General features: G+C 38.9%; 1 protein-coding gene across 3 annotated transcripts in view; it reads right to left on the reverse strand.

Moving 5' to 3' along the window:
- Positions 1-22,556, reverse strand: part of LOC143146541 (uncharacterized) — a 75,727-nt gene that overhangs the window by 16,555 nt on the left and 36,616 nt on the right. For all 3 annotated transcript variants that reach the window (XM_076310905.1, XM_076310904.1, XM_076310906.1), the window contains exons 3-5: positions 10,410-10,485; positions 1,352-4,451; positions 550-751 (exon numbers count right to left, since the gene is read on the reverse strand). In XM_076310905.1, coding sequence (XP_076167020.1) covers positions 550-751; positions 1,352-4,451; positions 10,410-10,455 — 3,348 coding nt within the window. In that variant the 5' untranslated portion in view covers positions 10,456-10,485. The remainder of the gene's footprint in view (positions 1-549; positions 752-1,351; positions 4,452-10,409; positions 10,486-22,556) is intronic.

Consider the following 22,556-nt stretch of genomic DNA (forward strand, 5'->3'; position numbering starts at 1 on the left):
AGCATCGAGCTTCGCTTCGATTCGATGTTCGATTTAATTTTCAAACTAAACACGCGTTCGTTGTAATGCATTCCGTTGACAGAGCGAGCAACGTTTCTACGTGCATCATCGTGAAAATATCTCTTGTAACTGTTACGTTTAATAACGAGAATCTATCCGATCGAATAGTCTCGCTGCACATGCTCCGATTGAATACATAATCGACTACAACATTTCTGTCCGATGAAACATAGAGTATCGTTTATCTGCTAACGGTAAACGTTATTATTCGATCGAATCGAATTTATTATTCCGTACAGTTTCGTCCGACGTGTTCCAATTTGTTGTACCATCGATTACAAAATTTGCGTTCCGCGACGTCTAGGTGATATTTCTTCTCTTTTTTTTTTTTTAACAACGGAATGTATCGTCTCATTAAACGCGACTAACGTAGAACGAGTGCATCGTTTGTTTCGAGTGTAGGAAAAAACGAAAAATATACAAAGAGTCGCAAAGTGAACAACAACGATATATATCGTTCACGATTCTTTGACTGCTGTATCGACTTACTGTGACTGGGAATTTTATACGATCCCGAAATTCGTTGTAAAAGCTGGGCAATTTGTTCGTCATGGTGCTGTCGAACTTCTCGTTCTCGTCGACGACGTAAACCAATATCGGTGTTAACGGCATGTCCGATGGAGACGGTGTCGAGCCTGATGGTTCACGGCACGGGTCTTGGTGGAATATAATTTGCTTATCAGAAACCGACCTGTAACGCGAGACACGACCACATGTCACCGTCTGTTGAGTATCGTCTTGCAACGTCGACCAAAAATCGTACACATCGGGTATACGAGGGAAAAAAAAGGTCAGAACTCTGAGCACGATCTCTTGTGGATAAAAATTAAAATTCTGTCGAGTATCGTCTTGCTACGTCGACCGAAAATCGTATACCCGATGTATACGAGAAAAAAAAAGATCAGAACTCTGAGCACGATCTCTCGTGGATGAAAATTAAAGTTCTCCTCGATCGTAAAGTAACGATCGACCGTGATGTTTTCGAGCCAATAGAACAAGTCCCGAGATATAATAAAAATACAAAGATCCACCAAAAACAAATCGTATTCGATCTGTATTCGACGAATAATCAAACTATTCCTTTTTCGTTCGAAATTGTTACTCGAAGGAATATTATCGTTCACCGTACGAATGTTACGATTTATCTTAACGCGCTTTGAACGAGTCAGTGTGACACACTGAGTTCGAACGTGAACTCGAATAAAAATCGGGATCCCTGTTTCTTATTCGTTCGAAATGTTCGAATCGTTCGATGAAAATTTTCCTTCGGATAAATTCGATGAAAACTCACCGTTTCATCCCGGTTCTCAGCAACTCCGCGAGATTCGATCTCAATTGGTCTATTTTCGAGCACACGTCGTGCAAGCTGCCTTCAATGACGATACGCACCAACGACGTGATCTCCTCGAGCGAGGATGACATCTTCGTGTCAGCTGTCGTCTCCATCGGTGAATCGGTAGCACTTGGAGTGCCGATGGTGATCGAAAACGGAATTCTTGGTCGTGGATTGCTCGTTGAGAAGGGGTTGGAAGTAGCCACTTGAACGTCATCTGTCGCGTTAACGTTCGGTGCTAACGTTGACTTCACGGACGCTTGGGTAACGTTCAACGCTACGCGAGAATCTTTGGAATCCTCGCTCCCGACCGTGGTAACACCGATGTCATCTTCGCTGATGGTTGTCCACGAATCGGTCACGCTGCTGGTTCTCGGTAGATCGTCGTCTCCCGCGGAGGTTTGATCGGTTCTCTCGTCATCGATGAGGCTCGGTTGAGTGGTAAAATAGTCTCTGGTCTGAGCGGTTGGGTTGGTCATCGACGTTGGTACGATCGTTCGATCGGTCGTCGGTACACTGGACGATTTATCGTCCAGGTTAGGCACCGATACACTGGGTATTCTATCGTCCAGGTTGGGCAGCTCTGTTTCACCCAACGACGAGGAATTATCCGTGATAGTCGTGGCGCTGACGGTGGAGACCTCGTAAGACGAATTCTTGGGGAGTAAGTCCTGTACCGTGGGCACGGTTGTCGATGTTGCGTTCAACGATCCGGATGGTACCTCCTCGGTGACGTTCTCGACGAGGTAGGGTGTAGTCTCGGAGAGACCGACGAACTCGTACTCGATACCGGTTGTAGTGGGTAAAGCTTTATCGGGATCGGAGGAAACACCATCGAAAGGGATCTCGTTGGTTCCGTTGGTGTTCAAGGTGACGCGTGGTTCGACGTTTCTCGTCGATGCGTCCTCGATGGGCAACACGGTGGTGCTCTCGGGCATTTTCGTGTCCTCGGAGGGCGAAGCGATCGGGATCGTTGATTTCTCGTCGGTGACGGAAGAATTCTCTTTGATCAACGGGTACTGAGTGGAGTGTTCCGTGACGTTCAGGGACGAACGAATCAACATGGAACTGGCGGCGTTTGTTTGCACGTCAACGTTCGAGAACGTACCGACTTCCGTTTGCGGTTTCACCGTGGACTCAGTGGTCAGAGAGGAGATTGTTGTACGGCCGAGGACGCTCTCCGGCAAAGGAGGCTCGTAAGTTCGTTTATCGGTGGTCTCCGATTTCAAGCTGACTTCCGTTATCCCGTTCCCGGTCACGTCGAAATTCCCCTTACCTGTAATCGCTTCGCGAGTTTCGCTCCAACGTGGAAGCTCGTTTCCCGTGTTCGCGGATTTTTCATCGGGTAGCGTCAGCGTCTTCGGTTCGTTGTCAACGACCGAGCGATTCGTCGGTTCTGCTTCTTCCGGGGTCGCCAGAGGTACCGTTGTCATGGGTAGGGAGGAACGTAGAGGAGTGACGGTCGACTCGGTCTCGGTCGGTTTCTCGTGATACGCTGGCTTGAACTGCTGGATACTGTTCTCCAAAACGTCCGAGGCTTCCGTGACGATGAACTTCTCCTCGGATTGTCCCCTACCGATCGTGTTCTCCAAAGCGGACGCCTCCTCGGTGGTGACGTCGTCGCGGCTACCGTTGCTCCGGAACTCTTCTTTCAGCGATTTAACGTAAGGATAGGGTATTTTCTGTTCGATCGTTTTCTCCGCGCTGACGTTCTTCTTCGCGAAGGGAGGATCGATCCGCGAGGGCAGCGTCGGTTTCGTTTCCAAACTCGGGAACTCGTTTATATCCGAGAAACCGATTGTTCTGCCTCTTGGCACGGGACTCGATACGGTGAACGTTTCGGGATCTTCCTTGAACGATTCGGTCGGTTCCTTCGATCGATCGTCCTCGTCGATCCGTTGGAAGGTTCTCGTCGCGTTACGTATCGCGGTCTCGTCTAGGTGACCACCTTGGCCCGATTCCTCCTGCACTTGGACGTCCTTCGTTGAGTTTTGCCCGCGTTGCTCCACGACTCTCTGAGTCACCGCGTCGGTCACTTCCCCGACAACCTCCACTTCCTCCTTCGGGTCCCCCGTTTCGCGCGCAACCGAGCCACCGTCTTCGGAGATGAAGTTGGTCGCGTTCTCGAAGGCCGTCGACTGGTTCCCGGTCTCGAGGCTCTCGGTCGAGGTCCACTGTCGATGGTTGTAGTTGACGTTCGTGTCGTTGATCAACGAGATGGACCCGCGATCGACGTTACCCTCGTCGGCCCTCTTTAAATCCGGCACCTCGGAGTTCTTCGTCGGGAGCGGGTTCTCCGACTTTTTCGCCCTCTGGAACTCTTCCGGGCGGTTCGGTTTCTGCGAACGACCCTCGAAGTTGCTTCTTTCCGGCTTCGACGTTGGGTTCTTTCTCTCTTTCGAGGCGGTGTGCTCGCTCGTATCGATCGGGAGTTGCTCTTTGGATTTGGTTACGTTTTCGAAGGTTCTCGCGGTTTTGTTCGTTTCGTAGCGGTTAACGATCGTACCCTGTTCAACGGGAATCGTTTCGTTGGCCCTTTCCTCGTACCTCGGCTCCTCCAGCGTTGGTTTCGCGGTCGCGGTGGTCAAATCGTTCGTTCTGGACAATCTGTGGACGTCTTCGATCACCGTTTTCGTGCTCGAACTCTTCCCCGAACTACCATAGAGTATCTCGTCGAACCTCGAACCCCCGTTAGTCGAATCCAAGGTCGATAACCTGTCGACTTCGTTGCGCGACCTTATTCCTTCCACCTCGGTGTCTTTGTCGATCTCTGTTGCCACTTTCTCTTCGCCCTCCGCTTGGCCATCTTTGATAAGCTTCCCGTGAACCGTGTCCCGATCGTCGTTGGTCGCGTTCGACGAATCGATGCGTATCTTGTCGTTTTCCGACAACGCGGGCTCTGCATCCTCCCTCGACGATATTTTCTTCGGAATCGTTTTGTTCCACTCGGTCGTCGACGTCTCTGATGCGTTATTAGGAGCGAGTACTTTGTCCGCGATCGAGGGTGGGCCCTTTATCGTGTCCGCGGCAACGGTGCTGAAGAGCAGCAGAAATATACCTGAAACGGAATCAATGTTGCACGATGATAACGATCGGAATCGACAGCTCGGTCAAACGAACGCGTACATCGTCGCGCTTAACGACGTCGTTTCAAAATGGCGCCGCAAATCGTGCAAGCGATTATCGATCCTAACGTATCGGGTTGTTCGAAAAGTCGTTTCGTTTTTTTTTTTTGTGAAAATGAAACACGATTTTTTTAAAGTGTATAAACATTTGATTAAATTATATATTCTCCATTTTGGAAAACGAAATCACTCTCCGAACTACCCAATATTACGTATTCCCTATTGTCTATTCTTATTACTTTCTTGTATTCTGTTATTATGTAAAACCTGTTACGCATGCTTTTCCAATTTTTGTGATTCATACGTTGGTATTATACAACGGCTGTGCCGAAGAATTTGCGATAAAAACACGAGTATAACGATACGAGAAAATTGTAGTGTGTACATATTGCAAAATAAAAAGATTGTAATAGAAGAAAGCCTGTAACGATTTCTTTTCCAGGCCCCGAGTTTCGAGTTTAAGTTACTGAAATTATTTTGCTTCTATTTCGCACCCCTCTCTCTCTCTCTCTCTGTGTGTGTATATTTTTATATACACAGTTGGGACAACCGAAATTTATAGAAAATTATAGCGTTCTTTTTATTTAATCGAGCACATACTCTAACGTATTTGCTTCGGTTTTACAAATGTCGGCAAGATGTGCAGTGTCCAGATGTAACATATGGTAAGCACTGTGGTTCAGAGATACGCTTGCACGGAGTAATATTTAATATTACTCTGCAGATTTGGTACATTTTTGTAACAGAGAAGAATAGCGTGTAAATACGTTCGTTTAAAGCCAACGATTACGAACTCTTTCCTCTTTTTAAGATTGAGAAGTTTTCTTTTTCTTCTCGGCCGGTACTTACAAACTCGTGTAAATACAAAATTCTAATTAAAATTCGGGAAACTTATAATATCGTCTTGTTAGCTAATCCGGGCAAACTCGGATGTTCGACAAAGGGTATTGGTCAAGATGTAATATCTGATGCAACGCGATGAAATTCTAACCTATAAAAGCTACCTAGCTCGGCGACAGTACGAGGATTACGTATTCAGAACTCGCGCGAGCGACATCAACGGACCATTCCATACGTTACGATCGCGCTTAATAGTTATTATAAGTCGTACAATCGTTAAGTCTGGCACGATGGAACAGTTCTTTTTAAAAAAAGCTCGTATCTGGAAATCAGTTTACTCGCATTACGTATGCAACGAACCATCCGAGGAATATTTAACGACGTTCTCACGCTTTCATCTTTTTCTTCGATATTTCAAAAGTGTATTGCAAACTCGTTGGAGAAAAAGATCGGAATGTACGGTTCGGATTAATTTACATTACGTTGTATTTATTAATAAAAAATGGTACACTCTCTGACAACATCCTACGATTATTTAAATTTCACTAATATCTCGATGATTACATTGACCTGCAACACTGTACATTTACGATGTTCACAAAATGCCATCCTTGTTGTTCGATGAAATTATAATTTCTGAAAAACTCGAACGGGTATCTAGAAAAAAATAGTGCGATACATATCACACAAAAATAGTGTGATAAAAGCGACACGATTTTTCTATTTGAAATCAAAAAGTTTTACACATGTCTCGTTATTGGATTATTATTTATTTTCCAAAGTGAAAGGTTCCACGTTACACCAATCGTTTCGAAATTTTCCTGTACATTTTGCTGGACGTGGCACACGCCTTTCGTTTGGACACTCGTTCAATTATATTTTAGCGAGTAAACTATTGTTACTATTCTCCGAACGATCGGATCCACGAAGTCCGTGGATTGCTCAATGAAAACGAGAAACGTGATCGTTAAGTTGCGGCAACCGATGTTAATTGCAAAACTTGCTCCATTTCTGGCTAAACGGCGAGAAAAGGGTTTCCAAACCGTCCAACTATCACGAGTGTCCCTGCCGTGGGTCGTATCGTCGCAAAACGATCCACGAAGATGCTGTGGGAACCGGATATCGACAACAACGACTGACTTTCACGGCAAGCCGCGATAAAAATGGACGGAGCGTAGATGAAGCTTTTAATGGATCTAAAAACCGGTTGGCCGGGAATTACTCAGCCAGCTTCGCAGCAATTCATGGGACTCTATGATACAGTTCGCTGCGCGTTCTACGTTGCAACGCAACGGAAGGAAAAATGTGTATGCAACAGTGTGTACGCTCGCGTGCCTTTGAATGTTAAACAGACCTCGGGATTATGTGGAAGATTTAAGTATGCGCACCCGATCTCCGCCTATGTGGTCAGATTACGTGAAAACGTGTATAGGCACGATCGTGTGTTGACTTCTGTCTCGAGTTCGAAGTTGTTTCGGGTAGCGTTCCAAAGTATCGTTCCAGTGAAGACAACTTGATTCGAGCGACAGTTACGAAGAACATTATCGAGCGAATTGAACGTGAACTTTATCACGCGTTTCTTGGGTCGGTGGTATCTCTTTCACCGATGTAGTAAATACTTTGTACGTCGAAACGAACGCCAACTTACAGCCAAACTTACAAGAAAATCGTTGATCGGAATAATCGATGGGATAATAATTTTTGTCGAACGATACAACGCTTCCCCGCTCGAAGAAGTAAAGTGTCGTCGTTAATAATCATCCAGGTGCAATTGTGAGACTGAACGTGTTCGTAGAAAGAATTTTTGAACAGAGGAAAATGTACGAGCGGATCGTGTTTTATTTAGGATGAGAAGGTAACTGCGTCAACTCTGTGAGAATAAAAAATTGAGTCGATGTTATATATTCTTTTTCGAAGTGTAGCTCAAATTGGTTTAATTAGCGAAGAGTGGATTCGATTCATCTGACTTCTGAGAAACTTGCGCGTCGATCGCTAAATTGTTTACGAATGGAACTGCTCTGAAATGGTTCACGATTTATATTTTTAGTTTTTTTTTTTAAGATATCCATGAATAACAGTGCCCGAGACGTTTAAAAACAATTCAATTTATGAAGAAACTGCTGCTCGAATTTCTTTCAGAAGTACTTTCGGAGCTTTGCGTCTTTAATTTATAATCGTTTCTACAAACCAGGCACGAAAGCACGGTGAATTGAGAAGCTGAGTTGTTTTCCTCCAAGTTCTCGTGAAATACGAAAAGGTTCGCATTCCTTCTTGTTTACCTCCAGGTGCAGTGACAAACATTAACTATGGAATAAAATTCAAGAGTTGGAAGAAACCTCCAGGTATAATTGTACGGCTAATTTCCTTCTAAAATACGTCGTAAAGAAATATCGAGAATATTTTCCAGCCAATTTAATCAAACCTACGTTTGACGAGTTAATTTTCTAAATTACGATAATACATAGCCAAGACGAATTAACTTCCATAATACTAAACAGTAAAAAATACTTGTACGTAAATTTAAAACTACGATGCATTTGATTTCGAACAAATTTTATTCTCGTACTTTTATAAACAAATTGTAAGGAAAAATTATAGTACGTATAAATTGAGTTTTATTTGTTTGTAGATAGGACCGATGAATAATTTATAATTAATACCGCTCGTAGAGATAGAATTTATGAACATTTACCAGTCGTATTCTGGTAATTTAGTAGTTGGATAAATTTATATAATGCTGTTACATGGCACGCGATATGCAAATACGAAATTTGCCCGTATTATCGCGCGAAATTTGAAACGATTTAACAACCGTGTTACCTAGAGCATCGAACCAAATGTACCCGTGTTCAAGAAAGAATGCCGCTTTCTAATTCTTTAATCGATTCGATTCTAGTTCTAAGTTCCTCGTGAAGTCATCAGTTCGGAACGAATCATCCAGTAATAATATGGATTCGGTTGGGAAGACCACTTTGAAAGAAACTTTCAATTTCAATTTGGGCGGAATGAACCGGATACCGGAAACTTTCGATCTCGATTCTACCATTATTTTTCATCTCGATTCTCGATAAACCGAATGAATTACGAATGTAATAGTTGCGCAGTTCCTCGAACAGGTCTGCAAATTTCATTTCGCGAGAGAATGGAAACGTAATTGAGAAATCAATTACAGGTTAGATTAGCAAGATCACTCGAACCGAGTCTCTTTTGAACAACTACCTGTATCAAAGTGTTCCCAGGAATTAAATTTAATTTCACACGTTTAAACGAGAAACACCATCCGTTTGCAACTTCGAGATAAAAAGAATCGATGTCACAAAGTAACGGTAACGAATATTTTATTGTACCGATTTCTCGATTAAAAAAAAAAATCACGTAACTCTCTTGCGTAAAATATCGTTCTCTGTTAGATATACTTCGATCGTTCTTTTAAATTTCTACGTATTAATGAATACACGTCGAAAGAATCGAAGAAACTACAAGAGTAACTACCATTATCCACGAATCCATTTTGCCTCAAAATTGAATCGGATCTCGAGATCAGAATGTGAAATTTGTATAAAAAGTTTCGTTGAAATTCACGTTTCTTTGGACGCGATCGTGTGTAACGGACATGCCCACGTATATTAAAAAAGAGTCTCTCGTTCGATAGTCTGAACGCGATCAAGTGTTCTTCAAACTGAGTCTTTCGTCAAAATAAATGTTTTCGAAATTTATTTTTCTCTCGATTGCACTACTTTCCTTCCTTATGGGTCGGAAAGTGAACAATCGCGGAAGTAGCGAAATACGTTATAAAATTCAGAGAAACGGGAAGAATGTTGAAAGTATCGGTCGATGTGGCGTTCGTTCGTTCGTTTGAACTCTAAATTCGTATTGTCAGGGCAAGTGTTACAGTTAAGTTACAGTCCGGCACGGTGCAGCAATCCTAACAGTACTTCGTGCCTGCACAGTTCGTGCAGTCGCCTCGATTGGCAACCTTTTGCATCACGGTTTCGCGAAGCAACAGGATGCACCGACGGACTCTAATGCTCGCTTCGATGGAAACGTTCATCGCGTACGTTACGTGCACGTGAAAGTTATGACGAAATTCTTGCTCCGAGTAATTTACTTTTCATCGTGACAGATATTCGTTGCGCGGTGCAGTTGCATTGATACGTAGAAAGCGCAAAATTAGGAACGTTTGTACGACCACGAGGAGCAGATGAACCGAAGAACGTAAGAAATGAACATAAGAAACCGAAGAACATAAGAAATTACCAAGGATTATCGGTATCGTAAAATCTACAAACACTACAAATCGATGCATCAGGATTAACGATAATTTTTGGAACCGATACATCGTTCCTAACGGTCACCTTGGTCTGATTTATAATAATAATCATTGTACAGGTATGTTTGTTTGGTAAACGGATAATCTTGTACAGAGATTATTATTGTAAATTAAATTAGAGTATTTTTGATATTTCAAAATAATAAATTGTAAGTCTAGTTGTAAATTCGTAGTTGTATATTTCAAGAATTACGTTAACGCGAATTCTGATAATGAATCCGAATCCAAAGTCGAAATATAATAGGTGATTGTTAATATTGACTGAGATCCTTCTGATATGCAATTACAAACGAACACACAAACCTCTATTCGTTACAAAATGTAGTTTAACCTCAGATCGCAGAGAATACACAGTTTCTTAAGTTTGACTTGTTAATTACATACATCAATTACTTTTAAAAGTGTTACGGTTGGCTGATTTTATTCATTTTTTGTTGTTTTCTTAATCTTTCTAAATGGGTTTCACCGTAGATCTCATTTATCAATGTTACACGAATTATCCCACACTACTTTATCCGCCTGAATTATCGTCTTATTTCAATATTTGGATGATCGAAAACTGGGGAGTTTATAAAAAGCAACAATCGATAAACGCCGTTTAGACATCGCAATAATGGGTAACCTCGACCTTCAAGCTGTTCCGTGGATGTGCATTACGTATTTGCGACTCAATGAATTATGCAAATCGATCGATAAATACTGGTTTATAATGTATTCTTACCTATGCATACTCTTAACACGAGAGGAGCTCTTCTTCTTCGAGTCATCTCGCCGTTCGTTAGATCTCCTCGCGAAATCTGCAATGAAGATTACATTTTGATTTACACTCCTTTGTAAAAACCGTGTTGTCGGTTCAATAAATAATCACTTGCCTTCCTCCATTGGTATTAACGTTTCTTTCGGTACAAAATATATATTTTCGATAAATCTAAACACGATTCAGAATTTTAAGAGAATCTTAAGAGAAACATTTCAAAATATTTTCTTCGCTAAACTGCATACGAATAAACTTAAACGTGTATAATTTTTGTTCTTATCTCACAAAAATTCGAATCGTTTGCAGAAATAACGTACAAAGTTATTAAAATAAAAGAGAAAAAAGATACTGGTAAATAATATAACGGAAAATTGTGTAGAAAAATTTATTATTCCTTGCAGGTAAGAAATTTTATTTGTAATTGTCCGTACAATAATTCTAAATATGTGTATATATTTTATTTTAATAGATGCACCATTTTAATATTAGAATATGTTATATTCAAATTATGTTTTCAATAACTTTCTTACGTTTGTACAAGTTCTAGTGTCATCTATCGAAGATCAGTTTCCAGTGCAAACCAATTATTTTAAATTAGTATCTATAATTAGCGAGAAAATAATTACAACTTATGAACTACGGTTCCGACGAGATTTAAATGTAATTGTTATTCGCCTTGATAAAAATGAAAATAATAATATCCTACGTTAATTTGCTTACTATTTCAAATTGAAATTTATATGACGTTTTCAGAAACATCAAAAACACCTTTTGATCTGATCTGCCACATTCTGCAATAATAATTCTCTTCAAACGTATACTATAAATATTAAAAACTCAGCAAAAGGAAAGGGAAATCGTGAAATCGCTTTCAGGATTCCAGACCGGAATCCTCAATCACGAATGTGCAGAGAATATTTGTGCAAATCGTAGAATTGTCGGACAAAATCAGCAACGTAACGAAATAAACATGTTGAACAAAATAGTAATTTGAAGTAAAAATACGCCATTACGCAAGGAACTCGCCTAACTAGGTTAGAGTGCTCGATGAATTTCCGAGAGTCTCTGTATTTGTTAAAAGGTAAACGAAGATCGTAAACTTCCATTTGAAATGTCAATGACGACTGTGAAAATGCAAAATTCAATATCATAAAGAAGACTTATGAAATGTATACTAAAATCAACTCGTGAATCCAACTAAACTTAATTGTACGAGTTAAAAGAAATAATCGATGCAGTTACGTGGTTCATCCTGTGTATACAGTATCCAGTGTGTATTTAGTGGAGAAAGGATAACCTTGAACCTTAGTTACTGGATGAGTAATGCACAGTTTGTGCGAATGCAAACTTTAAAACAGAAAGGAAAAACAACAGCTACCAATGCTTGCAAAAAATAACCGCGAAATGAAGTTATAGATTGAACCTCTTGGGAACTTAGGGAACCAATAGAAAACTGGTTGCTCAACGCTGTCGGTTTAAAAACGATTGCAAAAAAAAACAAAACACACGTGTTTCATTTGAAAAAATATTCGACCGTATTCTCAAACTTAGAAGATATTATTTCGATCGTAGATTTATCCGTGTATAACATTTATCGGCTTCGTAACCACTTCAGATTCACTTTTACGAGAAACAGTAGAGAATTGGGGCACGTCGTTCAGAAGGTTCTTTCTCTTTACATTGTTCTAAAGCGTAACATTATATCTCCCGAGGTAAGACATTAAAAGAACTAAACAAGAAGCGAGACTTGCAGTGAAACGAGCTTCACTTGACATAATTTTCTGAGTTAACAGGGCATGTAACCAGAGAACTTGTTTATCGTTCCACATTGGGCACAACGAACTTTTATGTAGATTGATTGCTCAATCTATATTCAAGGTGAGATAAAATGTCAAAGTGCAAGGCTCGAGGTGATTCACCGGAATTCACATCGAACTCACTCGAGTTTCAACTTATCGTTTTCCGTTACCTTTTTCTCGTTCATTACCAACGGATAATTATCGTGGCGATAATTTTTGCATATTGGTCTCGTTAACCCGTTCGTAATTACACATCGGTATTCGACGAAATATCTTTATTTCACCGGGTACTACCTTCGTTTCGTTTTTATACAATTTTTAAGAAAGTAAAACTTGTTTATTATCGCAAGTACGAGGCTACTATTGTAAGTACAAAATTGTTCAATTGAAATTCAAAGTGGAAATCAATTTATGAACTTTCAGTTTTATTTCAACGAGACATTCTCTTCCTTTCGTTTGAGTCGTGTATCATTTTTGAGGCATTGTAGCTCCGGGAGAAACAAGGACGATGTTCTACAATGTAAAACCTACATTCATCAAGGTTATCAACGATCTGAATTCTTCACGAATTGACCTCTTGGGGAATACCGACTGTATACGTCTACGTTTAATTGTTAAATTATGTTGAAAGTATCATAACGCGAAACGAACCGTTAAAATTCTGAATAAATGTTTACCGTTCAATTTTTCAACGATACAACACTCATGGGTTGGGATCAATTTCAATGTTTGTTCGTTCGTTCCAAATAATGATTTCATTTGTATCGTGACATCATTTTTCCCTCCGAAATGGAAGTTCTCCGATCGTGCCCATGCGGTAGGACTTAATTTACAAATTCTTGATGACTACCGTCTCCTCGTGCGTGGGAGAGAAGATGCGAGTCCGAGGACAAAGAAGCTGAATCATGTGTGTACGATCTCGATCATATCGGTGGAAATCAAACACAATGTAACGTCGACCAACTGAAATACATTTACAAATAACGTGGCTAAGATAGTGTTAAAAAATTTACCAATAGTCTCGTTTCGAAACTATCGTAAGTAAACAGGAAATGTCAATATTTTGTTCACAATGAAACGTAATGGTCATCCGATGCTGAATGAGAAGTATCGCGTGCTAAAGACTTCGATAAACAAATGTGAATTGTCTCTCCAGACAGATAAAAATTGTAACGTGTGCAATTTCAATAACAAGGATCGTACGATTTATCTCGATTTGTTTTATTTCCTTAAACATCGATCATCTTAAACTTTCAAACTCGAATACTCGAGTTAACCGAATGTAAATACTTTTAGACATAGTTTGCTCTTGCCTTCGATAGTTTTTAGGTAGCGAGGGTATTGAAAAAATCTGTCGATAAATCGAAACAACGCCTGGAATTTTCAAACATAGAAAGTCAACGAAGACATTCAAACGATTGACGGTGAAATGGCAAAAGGAATGCGAACTATTCCTCTTTTTCATATTTTCATATACCGGTTAGAGCGTTTCGGTTGTTCATTTTATCGATATACGACTGTAATAAAGTTTTATAACGCGGAAGACAAACATTCTTAGCCATTATTCGCCTAAGTGATTTTATCGCTTAGCAAGCTATTCGGTACCTCGAAAGTTTTTGCATATTATTTGAATTGGAAATTTAGTAAAAAAATATATTTTATTTGTGGGATCGTAGTAACATTCGACGTTTCGAAGGCTATATAATCAAGGTAATTTAAATTTAGTAAAATAGATGTGTATTCGTCCTATCGGTAATATTTATAGACTCGATGAAAATTAAGGAGCATTACATTGTTTAGTCTGCTATTTGGAGAGTGATTCATACGTGTGTGTATACGAATACACATAACAAACGATAGTCTCATTGTACCTCATAGGAATCGTTTAGATAGTCACTCAAAGGAGGTCGACTCCAAGGCTTGTCAATTAAATTAATACAACTTAAACCGTCGCGAGAACGAACTCTCATTCTGCAGGGCGTTTGCGTGCGTAGTACTTTATACGCCGTGTTGGTCTGAGAAACAGGATAACCTTTTCTATAGTTGTATATTTATTTACATAATATATTAGTCGTACAAGTTTCTCTCATACAATATATGGATAATAAATTGTAAACATATTTTCTGTCAATTTGTTCATTAGTAGTACTTGATAAAGCAAGGATTGACAACCCTTATTACAAAGAAAATACAATGCAAGATATGTATATTATAATATTATATTCTAAAGAAATTGAAAAATAATAAATAACATTATCTTTAAACAAGATAATGATGCTAAACCCTGCTACGGTTATATAATTAGGGATTGAAGTTCCTATGGCGCTCTTAAATGATTGGATAACAAGTCCTCGACGTAAATTTAATTAAATATGTCTGTACTGAATTGACAAGAGTTTTTTTTTAGAAATATAAGATTTGTAATATAAAACAAGCGAAGCAACAGATAATAGACGAGTAAAGCAAACTAAGTTCAGGTTTTGCATATAAATTAAGTAAATCGCCGTAAAAGTGATTAACAACTATTAAATCTAGAGAATACCCAAGAAAATAATGAATCACGTATATACTTATTTTTCTTCCTTTTAAATCGTGTCTTGTGCCTGAGTAAATATGTTTGTACACATACTGTCTCCCGAATATCTAATCAGATTTTTTACCCGATAAGTAAATCGAAGTTGACACTATCATTATTTTTTTATTTATCACAGACAATCCACCGATACAAACGAGAGCGATAGATCGTTAATACTAAATCGAATTTTATTCACGAGTAACAATTTCTATTTAATTAATTTCCAATATACCGTCGCAAGTTTAGATCGACGTTATTTTCCGATGATAACGAATCCAAACACGACCTCGTTCGGGCTAATCTTATTTATACATTACTCCAATCATTTTTTTTTTAAATTTTCAATTTCGTACAATAAAAACTAGTCCGAACGAGGTCGTGTTCGGATTCATTTTCACCGGAAATGCATCACCGATCCGTTGGTAGTACTCTCGCGAAAATAAATCGATATATGTAAAAATTTTAATTCGCATCAGCGAATGACTCGTCGTGCACGCGATAAGAATCGATCTCGCTCGTTCATCTGTCCTTATCGAGCGTTGCATGCAAGGCTATCAGTTATCCGGGAGGCAGTGTAGCACGTTGTATATTTATGTTTATACTCTCTCGAACTATTACCGCTGCATGCCCTATATTGTGTCGAATTTTTTCTATACGTTGTCTGCTATAATTTCAGCCCGATCGATACAACGAGTGGACACCTCTCCGATTCGTTAACCGATATTTTCAAACATTTTTCTCAATGACGTGATACATCTTTCCGAGGCGCTTTTCATTTCGCGAGCTGCAGTTGCGCAACAACAATCATTGTGTCGGATAATGGTTCAATCACCGTGCTTGCGAGAACTCTCCGAGTCAGAGTAGCGCATTTAAAGCTGCATTTTCCGCCAACGCCCTTTCACTTTCGCGCTCTTTGTCCTCGTTGATTGGACTGCTCTTCTCACGATAATAGAAAAAGCTATTGCGCGTTCCATACACGCCTTTTACCCAAGAGAATTGGGCTACCATCCCATATATTTCGTAGGAATTCAATGAAAAACCCAAAGCCATTGAAACCTTTATTCGAATATTTTTTAATATGTCCGCGATGCCAGTCAGAATGATATATTTATCGAAGGTTTGTTAAATACAATTTGAATGAAATTTCATACTATTCGCAAAAAATACTGATTAAAATTTTAAACCAAATGGCTCACAGGGGAAATATATTGGATGATTTCCAATGTGACGTATCCGGTTGAAACTTTTTGTTCGATATTGGAGCGATAATGGAATCGATACCTATATATTATTTGAGAAAAGAATAGTTCATTAAACGGTTCGATGACCGGTAATTGTTCACTTTTCACAGTGTTGACTCCATATGATATTTATCTCATCGTTTCGACGGTAACTCTATAGAAAATATCGTATTTTATAAATAATGACATTATAATGGAAACTCTAAAATCTATAGAAAATATTCCGTTGAAAAATGAAAATTAGAAGAGTGCGTTTCGTGCGAGATATTTTTTAAAATAATACTTGCACTTTAACTCCGATTTGAACGTACAAGTTCAATTGTATTTGCAAGACATTCGCAACCATACTGCCACACTTATTCGTTTTCTTTGTACTCGATGAGAAGCATCCATGGTATTTGTTTATACACTGAACGTTCATTCACCATCGAGGAATTTACAGTTTCGAAAAAAACATCATCTATACAGTATCTCGAGAGGACCAGCAATAATACTCCAAACACAATAAACGTTTTTTAAAAACAAAAATCATTAAGATACTAAGATACAACCATTTTCCAAGAATATTGAAATAATTTATTGTACCGATACCGCTCTGTTTTTAACCGAAATAGATATTTTACGATTAAAAAGCGAATGCAACAAAATTATCACTCACGATGTGGTAATCGTGGAAGTAATGAATCACAAATGAGTACAATACGTTTACAAGACACGTGTCACCATCACGACACTTTACTCTCCTCTAATGTTGTCTAATTGTATGCTTTTCTTTCTCGTGCGATTCAAGATAATGCTAGTTGAACTATTATTTTCCATTCTTTCTTTCGCGAGAACGAATTCTGTTGCACGCATCCTTTGCAGACAGAAACATCATCGTTCTAACTGCCTGCATTGTACAAATTCACTATAAATATCCGAAGAATGTGAATTGACTAGTTTCGTAAAAAATGATTGTAAACATCGATATGAAAATTATTTCCTTACGAGAGGAGAAAATTTCAGTGACCATTACGTTGGCAAGTTTATTTCCACAAAAAAGTGTAACCCTGTTTCATAATCTTTCGAATTATTTAAATCTCGTGTTCTTCGTATGAAAACGATGTACATAATTTACAGTTAGTAGCGTTGATACTGACATAAACGTATTCACTCGCTATAAAATGACTCAGTTTATGCGCCGAATGGTATTGACATGAAAGCTTCTAGGTATGCGGATGAAGATCGATATTAGCTTAGAAACTGTTGCTATAAAGTTGAAACGAAACTACCGGCTCGCGTGTTTCCTGTATAAGCAATAAATTAATGACCGTGATGCCTTTTATTTCTTACATGTACACTTTTCCACAGAAAGTTTCTCGTTCTAATAAACCAGTTTACTCCAATTTGCCTCGAATGGAGTACGGTACTCTCTCCGTGTTAACAATAAACGTAATAGTATCAACGTTCAATCGGCTTGGTTTTAACAAAGAAAACATTCTTACTTCATTTATTTCGTATTCTTATTTTAAAGTTAATTCACGCACGAGCAGAAATTACAAAAAATGATCGTGCTTATTTTTGACGAACATTTGGTATCCAATTTTATTCCTAGGTTCGAATAATGTATTACATACTATATTGTTACATCTTTGTATTAGTACTTAATCATAATTTGTATTCTCCATAAAAATAGAAACGATTATGTATTGATTTTCACGATGATGAATGTATATACATAATTATTGTGGTATTCTTGTTCGCGGTTCAATAAATATTCGAACAAAAAATTACGTAATTACACTTCAAGAACTCTATAAAACCATTGTATTCAATTTACTTCTTAAGAGACAAGAGTAACATATCAAACATTACAATTCATGGTATCACATCGTACATTAACACAACATTTAGATTAACATACCGCTAGATTAAATCGTTCGTAACCGAAATAACACCGTACAAGTATATACACGTGGGAGCATTCCATACACTCTGTAACAAGATAAAGAAGCTTCCATTAAATCCTTTTTATACAGAAGTGTGCTCATAAATTCAATTTTGTTATTCGTTTAGAAACTTTTCGCGTTACGCAAGATTTGCTCTTGCATTTTACTTTTTGCTACGGTATCTTCTTATACGGTATAAACGGTATCTCGTTTATCAGCGGTTAGATGATTTTATATAGCACGTACGTATGTATCCACGCGAACGTAATATTGGCAAAGACATTGGCACAATTACGAAAATGAGACTTAGTTTCGCTTAAAATTATTGTTGCACGCGTAGGAAGGGAATCCCTTGAGAAATCTCGCGACAACGAATGTCTACCTCGTGTTTCGGGAAATATGGAGTGCACCGAAGTGATCGCGTTTCGCAATTCTATTCGGGAGAAACGTGGCACTCTATTTGAATTGCATCCACGATGCATCGGAAACAGTTGCATTCATAACCGTGATGGCGTGTCGATGTGCACCTCGATCTATCGTTTGTTATAAAAACACGGAACACGTGCACCTACGCGTTCGTACTTTTTCGTTCATTTTTTTGCAACATCTCGATCCTTCTTCGTCTGTTCTAATTTCCCTCTGCTCTCCGTACTGTTTAACAGATAAATTAAGGTGAAATTGCGCCGAGAAAGGAAAATTATACTCTTGCTCCGTTTATCTTTCTTTTTTTTTTGTGTTCATCTTTCTCTAATTCCATCTGCCTTTTCTTTTTCATTTTTAAGTTTTCAGTTTCAAGTCGCATCATTATTTATCATATTTTCATCCTCGCGACATACTTTTCTCGGTTGCTTTCATTTTTATACTCCATCCATACTTTATGAGTTTACATTTCGCGGCGTTTACATTTCATATATCTTTCTTCAATGCTCCAGTTTCCCCGATCACAAATATTTTTATTCAATTATCCCCATTATCTCTAATTCCGTTTCTCTTACCCTCACATTATTTACGGCTCATTTCCTTCGCTCTTTTATATCTTTTCATTATCGATAAATTTATTTCCCTCGATCAGAAACCATCTTCCCCCTCTCATTTCCCATTATTTTATCTCCCCATGCATTTACCATGTATTCGCCACTCGCTGCTTTTATTATTAAACTTCTTCCACTTGTATATTTCTTTCTTCAAACTTTGTAATCAGTTTTCAACTTCCTCGCAGAATCCCTTCGTGTTAACATACTATATCCCCTTCTTTTTATTTTCCCTGTATCGAAGTTTTCAAATTTTCCAACGTTCATACTTTTTACCGTGTTTCTTTCTCGAATTTCTTCCTCTTATTTTCTACTTTCTAGTAAATTATTTCTCTTAACAGCGCCGTGTCAACTGTTCTTGCCCCTGCACTTCCGACTTCTCTCTCTCCGTCTTCTTTCTTCCATTAAAGACTTATCAGATTTCCGCCGGTATTTTGTTTTTAACTTTTTACCTTTTCCGTATTAATTCCACTCTTGCATCACCGAAACGCGATACGAGTGCGTTTACGAGTTTAAAGGATAATTGCCAATTGTTGGGTTTACGAAACCCTTGAAACAATCGTTCAATAGTACCACCAAATATTTTGACCATTCGAGGTCACTGAGGGGTAAATCCTATTACACCACCTATCCACTCTGCAATTCTATCTCTTTTCACTAGGAATTTGCTCTCCATATGTAACAAAGGTATAAAATATCTCACGGCTGTTAATGAAATACTATTGGGTTGTTCGGGAAGTCATTTCGTTTATTTGGTGAAAATGAAACACGATTCTTTTAGAGTGTATAAACATTTTATTCAATTATACATTCTCCATTTTGGAAAACGAAATGACTTTACGAACAACCCAATGTATTATATGTACAGAAATTATACGTACAGTAACACTCTCTTTTATACGACCAATCGCGATTGCCCGTGAATCCAAAGAAAAAAGTATAAAGAAATAGTTTGCAACGTCACTCACGGGCGGAAAGTGGCCTCGAAGGATCGAAACATTTCGCAGGAACACTTTAGTAGAAATCAGAACATCTCCATTCTCGAGTCATCCTTAAGTATTTCTTCGGGCACTTTCTTATTTACCACTACCGTTACTTATAAACGTTACATCATCTCCAATTCAATATATACAATTCGAAATTCAAAGATACAATTCTAAACCGACGAATACGTACTTAGCTCCGCTCAAAAATGTGTACTTTAGATGATTCGATACAGCACGTACGTAAATTACGAAAATACGATACGAGCTTAAAAATTAGACGTTTCATTCCGGATTTGCTCAGCCTCGGTCCTTTCGAAGACATTACGAAACAAAGTTTTATTGGGTTGTTCGGAAAGTCGTTTTGTTTTTTCTTTATGAAAATGAAACACGATTTCATTAAAGTGTACAAACATTTCATTAAATTACATATTCTCCATTTTGGAAAATCACTTTCCGAACAACCCAATATTTTACATTCTCTCAAATATACATATTCATCGAGGGACAAATTTTCCAAGATTCTTATTTTCCTCGGATAAAGTACGTCGGTCTTCGCGCACACAGGTAACTGTTCTTTGCGAAGTAAGTCTTCGTTAAGCCTCGTAAAGTAATCACTGACATCTCGTGTAATTCTGGTCATTGTACAACGAACCGTAGCCCAACAGTAATTGGGATGCGACTACAATTTAATTTTACGATCCGTATAAACACAGAGCATCGTATCGTCAAACATGATCATTAAGCGGGGGTTGCAGAGGTGTCGGCTGCAGCGAAGTCGATCGAATTCGATCGGCCAATGCCCACCGTTATTTTCAATTTCTTCCCTTATTTCTCTTCGTTCCGCGCTTCAACTTTCCATCGCTTTCGCTTTCTCTCCTTCTCGGTGCGATCTTAATCGTGTCTGTTCACTTTTCATCTCTCCTCGTTGGGTCTCTCGATCTTCCTCGTTATTCCACGCCATTTCCCTTTCTTCTTCACCGATTCTTCGCTTTTCCATCTTCCTTCCTCTCGGGTGCACGATCCTCCTGGTTCACTTTGTTCTCGTTTCGTTCAACCCCTTTCGTACACCGTGTGCTCCTCCCCCCCTCCCCATTATCCCTCTGTAACCCCCCTCGCTCGTTCTACGGACAGCAGCCATAGAATCGCGTTACTCGACTTCCTTAATTTGCATGCTAATAGGGGCACAGGCGAATCGCGGATAATTAAAGGCCCATTGTTGCACATGGAAGAGCGAGCTCGCGCAACTCGAGCGTGTAAATTTTCCTGCATTCCGCGTGCACACTTTCGCCCGGTTTCACGTCGAGGGGCTTCGAGAGGCTCGTTAATATTTCACGATCTGTCCAATGGACGCCCGAATCAATCGTTCCTGTCCCACGGTTCATTAACTATTTAGGTTTCGAGTACTTTGAACCGTCGCGCGCTCGGTACGTACAACCGCGCCTCCCCCTCGCAACTTTTTCCTATCGAAGAGAACGTGAAATGTTGGATTTCGTTCCTTCGTTGGAAACAGAGATATTCGGGAGAAACGTTCCGTTCCTCGTGAAGCAAATTTACTTATTTAGTAAGTTTTCGCATAAATTGCAAAGAAGGAGAGAAAAAATAACAATGTACGTATGTAGAGAGAAAGAACAACGATATGTGTACATAAGGGGAGAAAATGACAATTTGTGTGTATAGAGAGAAAGAATAACAGTATGTAACGTAAGGAGGAAAAATGACAATTTGGGTATGTATAGAGAGAGAAAGAAACAGTATATGTATATGTAGAGAGTGAATAACAATATATGTGTATAGAGAGAAAAGTATATGTATATGTAGAGAGTAAATAACAATAGATTTGTATAAAGAGAAAAATGCGTAGTGTATTATAGTAGAAATGTATAGAAGAAATAAAAGCAAGTATCAGGGGAAAGGTATAGTGACAAAAGTAAACAAGGTTATCTGTCAAACTATTGCAAAGAAATCATCCTCTGGACGGCACGAAAAATGTTGGAAAATTTCCAAAATTTTGTCGAGTTTCTTTTATTAATCAATGTAAGACACGAGATACGTTAAATTGTCTTAATTCTTTGGTGCTATTGTAGCGATTTTAAATGTCGATAACTTGTCGTTTCGAAATCCCATCAACACCCTGTGTTTCATTTCTCGTAAATAAAATTATTGAACAATTTATAGCTTTTCCGTTGAAATTGTTTGAACGGTTCACGTACGAATACAATTCTCGCATTTTATTCCGTATTTTATAAATTGCATTAATTGCTTAGGAAAATTGTATCGACCATTAACAAACCGCTAACTAAGTGGTAAGCCCGAGTGCAGTGCACCTAGCAGCAGTGCTCGTGTTTCAAATTAGGCAACAGTACTGGAGGGCTAATAGAGCGTCAGTTTTACGAGTCTCGGAGTGGTCCTCGACATTTGTTCAAATTATAACGTAAAAAGTGAACCTACTATTTTATAAAATTCCCAGCGACGTTAATGTTACATAAAAGTTTACGAGCGATAGGATTTATTCGTTGCAAGCAGTTGCAAAGAAACGTAAATCTGAATAATT

The sequence above is a fragment of the Ptiloglossa arizonensis genome, chromosome 5 (assembly GCF_051014685.1).
Source record: "Ptiloglossa arizonensis isolate GNS036 chromosome 5, iyPtiAriz1_principal, whole genome shotgun sequence".
NCBI classification, from domain to species: Eukaryota; Metazoa; Arthropoda; class Insecta; order Hymenoptera; family Colletidae; genus Ptiloglossa; species Ptiloglossa arizonensis.